Here is an 8,687-nt window from a genome sequence, read left to right on the forward strand (position 1 = left end):
TACTTCTAGGTTTGACCAGCAAAACTACACAGATAAAGCTGAAATGTTTTATTATACCAGACAATCAGAAAAACCATATTTCATTTTGGGTGTGTAAAAACAAAACATCCATTTATAGTAGTTTCCATTCATCAAAAATGGAATATTAGGACTTCAACAGGGATAAAAATTGCAATGTGCTAAAACTCATCAAATGCATTTTAACCTTAGTTCATAGTGATACAACAGAAATATAAAAATAAGACCTGTTTGATCACCTGGGAATTATAGTAGGAAATCAACTTGATTACTTGAAAACTGGCATAAAAGGGGAGAATTTAGCTCTGATTCTGCCATTCCACTGTGCCACTGGGTGGCCAACAGTACATGAAGAGATGCCCTTTATAGAAGCAATAAGCAAATGAAGGAGAAATGACAGAGTCAGAACGGACTGTTATTGCAGCCTCCATTTAATTAAAAGACCTAAGCCATTGTTATTGATGGTTGCTAACATCACAAAAAGAGAAGCAGCTAGAAGTGGCTTCTAGAATGCACACTCGGGTGAGTAGACTTTTTCAAGACCACAAGAAAGATAAGCCATCAAAGTCAGGCTGGGTCTGCTTTTCAGGGAAGGCGAGCAGCTGTGACTGATAGAGAAAGGAGGATCTTCCATTCACTTTCCAAGTCCCTGCAACACCAGAGGCAGGACTGAGCCAAACGCCCGGAGCCAGGAACTACATGTGGGTGACAAGAACCCAAGCCCCTGGACCATCATCTATTGCTTGCCAATGAGTTAACAGGAACCCAGATCAGAAGCAGGGAGGAACCCGGACTTGAACTGGCCAACGGCTTAACCCATTGTGCCATAACACCTTGCCCAAAAATCTGTTTCTTGATCTAGTTGATGACTAAAAGGGTTAAATCTTAAATAATTCATTAACTCATACATTTCTTCACACTACCCATATTTCTGCTTTATTTCAAAATAAAAATCCTTTTGTTTAAAAAATGATGAAGGGCCCAGTGCCAAGGCCTAGCGGCTAAAATCCTTATCTTGAACATGCCTGGATCCCATATGGGCACGGTTCTAATCCCAGCAGCTCTACTTCCCATCCAGCTCCCTGCCTGTGGCCTGGGAAAGCAGTGAAGGATGGCCTAAAGCTTTGGGACCCTGCACCCGCATGGGAGACCCAGAAGAGGTTCCTGGTTCGCAGCTTTGGATTGGTGCAGCACCAGCCGTTGCGGCCACTTGGGGAGTGAATCATCAGACAGAAGATCTTCCTCTCTGTCTCTCCTCCTCTCTGTATATCTGACTTTGTAATAAAAATAAATAAATCTTTTTTAAAATGGTGAAAAAATAGCAGCTCTGAGTATCTGTCTTCTGCAGACTGTGGGGGCTGCAACTGGAGGATGAGGATTCATGACCTAGAGAATTAGGGTTAGATCATGGAAGGGAAGGTAGTTTGGGTCTGGAAGGATCTTTGTTTTTCTAGAAATTTCTGGACCGCATCCTTGGGGATGGGGCTAATAAGGCCTCAGTAAGAGGAAGAAGGGGCATGGGAAAGGAGTGCACCATCTCAGGACACAAAACTAGAATCAATTCAGAACTCCTCCAGGGATCATGGCAAAGGGTCCGTCCCAGAACAGGATCCTCATGACCATGCTTGGTGAAGCCTGGAGCCCGGGCTACTCCTTCTGGCTTTTGGGAGAAGATCCAGTTAAGGAGTTTAATATGGTTGTGATGGAAAACCAACTCTTGAGACCTGTGGAGAACAGCAAAGGAGTTCTGTGAGACCACCTCTCCTGCCCACCTTGGGCACTCAAGAGTCAACACAACGCAGCCAGAACCACCCTCGCCCTCCTTCACCCCCACGAACCCTCCCTCTGACCAGAGACCGAACAGCATGATGTGTCACCAAGAGACTCTACCTCAGCAGCAGCAGACCGCTGAGTCTCCATGCAGCCTAGGAGGAAAGCAGAAAGACAGGAACGCCCTTATTCAGACCAGATGTCAAACTTGTCCTGAGGCAGGAGGGATGGCTGCAATGCACTTGACCAGGGACGTTTCTGGCTTTAGGGACACCTATCCTGGCAATCCTTAAGAAGCACAGCCAGCCACCTTCACCTCACACCGTTGATGCTAAGGACTTAAATGGGAGTTGGGAAACCCCAGGACAGGTGACAGGGTCCTTACCTTTCCAAGCCCTGAGGTAGGTGAAGATGCCCACCAAAAAGAAGATCAGCCCAAGCAGGAAGCCTGCAACTCCGCTTAGCATCTTTGCCCAGGAATGTTCAACCTGAGCTCCTGTAGAAAGGAGATCTCTAGTTAGCAAACACTCCCAATACTCTGTGCACGAGATCCCAGAGCCTGCACTGGGTACCAAGTCCGAAGCTCCTTAGAGAAGAGATCAATCTAAAAATGGTTCTTGAGGTCAATATTTGCATCACTGCAGTTGCCTCCCATTTGTCACTAGTTCACACAGCCCATAAGTACGTCCCCTAAACACTAGGACCGAAGTATTAGAGGAGACGGGATCACAGGGCTGAGAACAACACTGATGTTATGAAACTGCCTTCCTTATGAGATGACGTGAGGATGGCTATCTGACACTTTTCCCCGCCCAACCCAAAGATCCAGTTTCTGTGATTTCCCTAGATCAGGGGAAAGAAGACTGCGTGCCATGACCAAGATAAATGTGGAGGTGTCACAAGCCCCACAATGGTCAGTATGCTCCTGAGTTGAGCCCAAAGTGTACAAGAAACTATTCTTACTCCACTCCACAGAAATGGGTTTCAGCAGGCTGGGGTGATCGACTAGACAAGTGTAGATATCTCCAAGTTTGGGGGTTATTTCCAGCATCTCGGTGGTCTGAAAGGTCCAGTCTCCATTTCTGATGAGGCCGGTGGACATGACCCCAGCAGTCTCCTCCTGCCCGTTCCGCAGCCACCTGACTCTGAGGTCCCCTGGGTAGAAGCCTGTCACAGAGCAGAGCAGCACATTGTGCTGGTGCAGGACGGGTGTCCTTGCTAGGGACACTGTCACCTCTGGTGGCACTAGGAAGGGAGAGGAAATGAGACACGGTGAGAACAGGGCTGCTGGAGGAACTCCCACGCCCCTGGTGCCCTTCCTCAGGAGCTCCCACAAGGGCCACTCCCGTGGACCCCGAAACCTCAGACCAAGGCCACAGTGACCTGACGGGTGAGGATACTTGGGGAGACGCCCTTGATAGCAGAACAAACCCACAGCCTCCCTTGTAAGTCGCGGATCTTGAAACAGAAAATCATCATTCACAGGGAAGCTCCCGGCTGGTTGGGTTTTCCCAGGGGAAGGTCCCCAAACCGGCCAGACTGCACCTGCTGCTCACCCTTTCTCCCCACAGTGAACGGGGCTCCCAGGTTGTAATTGCGTCTGCAGAGCAGATCCACAGACGCCCTGCTCCTCTCCAGGATATCGGGCCGCTTGTTCCAAGCCTCGGCATCAGGCCGCCCCAGCTCTGTCAGGGCCACGAAGTGCCCCAGGTCACTGTCAAAGTGCAGGCACTCCTCCAGGTTGAAGATGAATCTGACCACGAACCGCACCCGCTCTGTCCCATTGGTGAAGTAACAGTCAGCTTTTGCCTGAATCACAAAATCTTCTGCAAAACAATAATGAAAGTCCCCACCTCTGGAAAATTCCATGCTTGATAAATTATGTCTGACCACAGGGATTTTAAGAGGAAGAAAACTTTGGGTCTCAGTGTGCTCACCACAAGGTGCTGAGAAGAGAAGCAGTTGTCATGCAGGGAGGGAAGGAAGAGGGAGGGCTGAAGGGGGCAGGGTGCGAGTGGGAGGCAATTGTACTCTTAAAACTGTGTACATGAAATGCATAAAATTTATTGCCTTCATATACATTTTTAAAGGTTATTTTTATTTTTTAAAGGCATAGTTATGGAGAAAGAGAGGAAGAGACAGAGAAAGGATTCTTGCATCCACTGGTTCGCCATCCCCGCCAAATGGCCACAATGGCTGGACATGGGCTAGATTGAAGCCAGGAGCCTCTTCCAGGTTTCTCATATGAGTGCACGGGCTCAAGCACTTGAGCCGTCCTCCACTGCTTTCCCAGGCCATAAGCAGGGAGCTGGATCAGAAAAGTACCCACTAAGACTCTAACTGGTGCCCATATGGGATGCTAGCACCAAAATATAAATTATATACTACAGTGCCAGCCCTAAAATATAAATGTCTTAATAGTATTAAACCATGATGGGTGTTTTTTTTTAAAGCCACCCTCCTGCTTAAGGACACCCAGCCATATTTGGAGTGGATCTCATTGGAGAGCCGAAAAGTGAGAAAGGAGATGAGAGAAGGATGGAGAGTTCTGTCCTGGGCATTCATTGAATGTGAACTCACTGAGTATGAGGGACCCCGTTCTGAGTACTTGAGAGAAAATTCAGGAAACTCTGGGAAGAGGACTGCTGTCCATCTTCAGCTGCAAGCTTACTTTCAGCTCTCAGTTCAGAGGCTTCCTCCAACAGCCACAGGAGGATGCCCCTGGACCCACCTGCTCATCTCCCCTCCAGCAGCCAGTCTCGGGCAGTCAGCCTCTAAATCCTGGGAACTTAGTTCTCCACGTCCCTCTACAGGCTGAACTTGGGAAGGGGCATGGGAGAGGGGTTGGCTGGGAAGGCAGAGAGAGTCTGAACTTGTCATCCTTATTTTAAATCTGCTGCCCTTTTCCAGTTGTGTTGTTCCGTGGACATGTTATAAGCTCGGAGAGGTTTCTGTTCTCTAAGAACAATGATTCCCTCCCCCTCAGGTTTGTTCCCGTTTTGTGCTGAATGAAACTCGTACATTCAAAGGGGATTCTGTTCTTAGCTCAGTGCATCCTGTTTCCGCTCACAGACAAGTGCTTTCAGGTCTGACACTGCCCCGCGTTGGCATCATCTGTGTCTTCAGCTAGAAAAATAACTGACAACTCACACTCGGGACCCTGAGAACAGGAGTGTAGACAAGTTCTCTTACTTACAGCTGTACTACTGGGCCCAGTGCTGTGGGACAGCAGGTGAAATCACCATCCACAGAACAGGTATCCCATGGGGGCACCAGTTCAAGTCCCAGCTGCTCCACTTCTGATCCAACAGCTCTCTGCTAATATTAGTGCGTGAGATAGCAGAAGACGGTCCAAAGCCTTGGGACCCTGCACCCACGTGGGAGACCTGAAAGATGCTCCTGGCTTCTTGGCTTCAGCATGGCCCAGAGGATGGAAGAGCTTTCTTTTTCTTTTTCTTTTTCTCTTTCTCTCTCTTTTCTCTTCTCTTCTCTCCCCCCCCCCGCGCTCTCCCTTCCTTCTCTCTCCCTCTCTCTCCCTCTTTCCTCTACCTCTCTCTTCCCCTATCTCTCCTTCTCTCTCTGTAATTTTGACTTTCAGATAAATAAATCTTACAAAAATGTGCTGCCACTCTAACCAGATCTTAACAGGTAACAGAAGTCACCTTTACTTCCAAGCTCATGTCATCTACCCCCTTTTCAATAAACAGAGAGACAATGGTAATCATCAGAATAGGGTTTGGGAGTGGCAGCCATTCTCATACTGCATCTGCAGCAGCTTTTACTGTGCCCTTGGCTGACATTGATACAATAAGGAATCCAAACAAGACTAAATGTTTCCCTCCCATTGCCTCCTGATTCCTTGAATCTGTGGGAAGGAGTACTTCCTTTGTCATGACTCTTTGAAACTAGAAACCACCTCTGGTCCAGTCAAAGCCTTGGATCTATAGCAAAAGTCATCCCTCCCCATGGTAACGGTAGAATGCACACCTTGAGAGCAGTGCCTCTCTTACCTGGAGAGTCTCTGCCTTGAGCCATGGAGTAATGCAGCCAGGTCAGACTCACTAGCAGAGCCAACATCCAGTGGAGCCACATGGAATCCATTCTAGGGAGAAAAAAAAAAGAAATGAAACAATAAATTCATCAGCCACTTTAGACTGGAACTTGCACCACCCCACTCAGTCAAAAACAGTTCATAGAGTAGAGATTACATAGTGCCTTCCCCGGATTGGAAACTTCACAGATTGCTGACCAATCAAGAGAGAATTGTATTACATCATTAGGTGCTGGGTAGAGTACCATAGGGTTGCGTTATACCACTCAAGAATTGTTTACCTGCAGAATCACCAACCATAGCTCAGATATGTGGAAAATGGGCTGGACGAAGAAGGACAAGGTATTGCACAGAGTGTGAGGTCCTAGGATGACTGGGCAGGCTGCTTGTTGTGTCTCCTGCTGTCCTCATGTGGCATTGCCCCCTGCCTGCTCTGACCAATGGGTCTCACTTCCTATGGAGTGGCTGACATTGCCAGTGGGTGTGTAAATAAGAGGGAAAGTGGACAGCATTCTGGAGTGTACATGTCAAGAAGTGGTGAGGGTTACGGAGGAATAGAGGAGAGATAGAAAATGACCCTTTCCTGAAAGCAGGGGAGGGCCATGAGAACAAAAGGAATATGCAGAGGAGTCTCACAGGAATCTCACGCAGCAGAAATGTTCCTAAGGATGGAAAAAGGAAAACACAGGGGCAGGAAGGGAGGCACAACCAGTAAGATGGCAGGATAGGGCCTTCTGGCATCCCCAGCCAGCAACAACGCAAAATGGAACAACTCTCCATGCACAAAAGCACTCTGAAAAAACATGAAGGAAACCAGGTTAGAAATTAGCAGTATGTGGGTGTAGCCGAGTACTAAGAAGAGACACACTCAAGAGAGCAGGAAGCACAGTTTTGCATGATCCATGCCACTTCTTCCTCTAACCGAAGCAGCACAGTGTGGAGAGAGACCTTGTGCATGATGGAAGGAAGAAAGAGGAACCCTAGCTTTTGCCTCAGACTCCAGCATCAGACACTCCAACCAAACCCAGCAATGAGAACGCTCCCAAGGCACCAAACTCCTGGCCTGGCAGACTCTGTCTTCAGGCTACCCACTACCAGCCAGCCCCCATGCCTCACACTCTACACCGTGCCCAGCATAAGGCTGGCACTGCTGGTCCCAGGCTAAATATAACAACCCAGCACCAAGCTAGCCCCTAAGGTCTCAGGCTCTGGGAAAATGTGAGACTGTGTTTCTAGTCCTGCCCCATGCCAGGCAGGATCACAGTCACGGGTTCTAGGCCATCCTGGTGTGCCTGAGAGCAAAAGAGCACGATCGTCTATCAAATGGCTGATACCAAAGAAATGGGGTCGACAAATTATCTGGCAAAATTTCAAAATTGTTTTAATGAATTCACTGAACCTCAAGAAACCACAGGAAAAAATAATTTAGTTAAACCAGGAAGTGATAAATCATTAGAAGAAGAATTTTTTATTTTTTAAAATTATGCAACTATGGGCCCTGCACGATAGTGTAGTGGTTTAAGTCCCCGCCTTGAATGCACCAGCATTCAGTATGGGCACTAGTTCTAATCCCGGCAGCCCCACTTCCATCCAGCTCCCTGCTTGTGGCCTAGGAAAGCAGTCGAGCACGGCTCAAAGCCTTGGGACCCTGCAACCGCATGGGAGACCCAAAAGAAGTTCCTGGCTCCTGGCTTCAGACTGGCCCAGCTCCAGCCATTGCAGCCATTTAGAGAGTGAACCGTCAGATGGAAGATCTTCCTCTCTGTCTCTCCCCTTTCTGTTTATCTGCCTTTCCATTAAGAATAAATAATTCTTTAAAATATTATGGAATTAGAAAATGCAGTAAGCTAAATTTTTAAAAATACAGAGCAGCAGTGAAAGAATTAATCAAACAGAAGAATCTGTAAGTGCAAAACAAAGCTATTTGAAAATACACAGTGGGGCCCGGCGTGGTGGCACAAGTGGTTAAAGGTCCTCGCCTTGCATGCCCGGGATCCCATATGGGCGCTGGTTCTAATCCCGGCAGCCCCACTTCCCTTCCAGCTCCCTGCCTGTGGCCTGGGAAAGCAGTTGAAAATACACAGCGGGGGAAGATAGACATGAAAATAAAGAAAGTTTAGAGGATTTATGAGACAGTATGAAAAGAACAAAACTAGAGCCACTGGAATCAAGGAGAAAAGAATCACAAAGGATCAGAAAGCTTGTTTAGATAAACAACAGCATAGAACTCCCCAAAGTTGGGGAAATAACAGTATACAAGTGTCTAGAAGATTAAAAGTCTCCAATCAAATTCTATGCAAACAAGTTTACACCAAGTTTTTTAACTTCCAAAAAAGCAAAGACAAAGAGAGGCTCCTGAAAGCCACAAGAGAAAAGAGGCAAATGTCACACGAGGGAGTGGCAGCACACCTGCTAACAGACTTCTCAGAGAAGCTCACAGCTGAGAGCGGGGTGGCATACAGCGTGGGGAGGAGAAAACTGCCAACCAAAAACACCGCAGCCAGAAAGGCTGTCCAGCAGAACGAAGGCGTGGGAAGTGCCCTCCTGCACAAGCAGCTGAGAGGCCATCCTGAGACCTATGCCCCAAGACATGGTGATGAGAGTCAGTTACTCACTCCAAAACCAATGGACACTAATAAGTGACAGAAAAAACACAAAAGTATAAACATCACTGGCAAAAATAAATACACAGTAAAATTTAGAATATTATAATACTGTAACAAAGTTATTAAGAATAATATTCATATGGCCAGAAAGATGGCATAGCAAGCTAATCCTCAGCCTATGGCACCGGCATCCCATATGGGCATCATTTCATGCCCCAGCTGCTCCATTTTCCTTCCAGCTC

The 8,687-nt window shown here is 47.6% G+C and overlaps 1 protein-coding gene across 2 annotated transcripts; it reads right to left on the minus strand.

The window, feature by feature from the left end:
• Positions 1 to 1,264: 1,264 nt before the first annotated feature.
• LOC121161967 (HLA class II histocompatibility antigen, DO beta chain) lies at positions 1,265 to 6,218 on the minus strand. Of its 2 annotated transcripts, XM_040988707.1 has the most exons (7): positions 6,121 to 6,218; positions 5,799 to 5,890; positions 3,345 to 3,614; positions 2,752 to 3,033; positions 2,174 to 2,284; positions 1,909 to 1,943; positions 1,265 to 1,742 (listed from the first exon to the last, which is right to left on the minus strand). In XM_040988707.1, the coding sequence occupies exons 2-7, from the start codon at positions 5,887 to 5,889 to the stop codon at positions 1,707 to 1,709; spliced, it is 825 nt and encodes a 274-aa protein (XP_040844641.1). In that variant the 5' UTR covers position 5,890; positions 6,121 to 6,218; the 3' UTR covers positions 1,265 to 1,706. The 2 variants fall into 2 exon arrangements, with proteins under 2 accessions (XP_040844641.1, XP_040844642.1); XM_040988708.1 differs by lacking the exon at positions 6,121 to 6,218 and having other exon boundaries at positions 3,345 to 3,563; positions 5,799 to 5,999.
• Positions 6,219 to 8,687: the final 2,469 nt, after the last annotated feature.

This window comes from Ochotona curzoniae, unplaced genomic scaffold (genome assembly GCF_017591425.1).
Source record: "Ochotona curzoniae isolate NIBS_2020 unplaced genomic scaffold, NIBS_Ocur_1.0 contig_4968, whole genome shotgun sequence".
NCBI lineage: Eukaryota > Metazoa > Chordata > Mammalia > Lagomorpha > Ochotonidae > Ochotona > Ochotona curzoniae.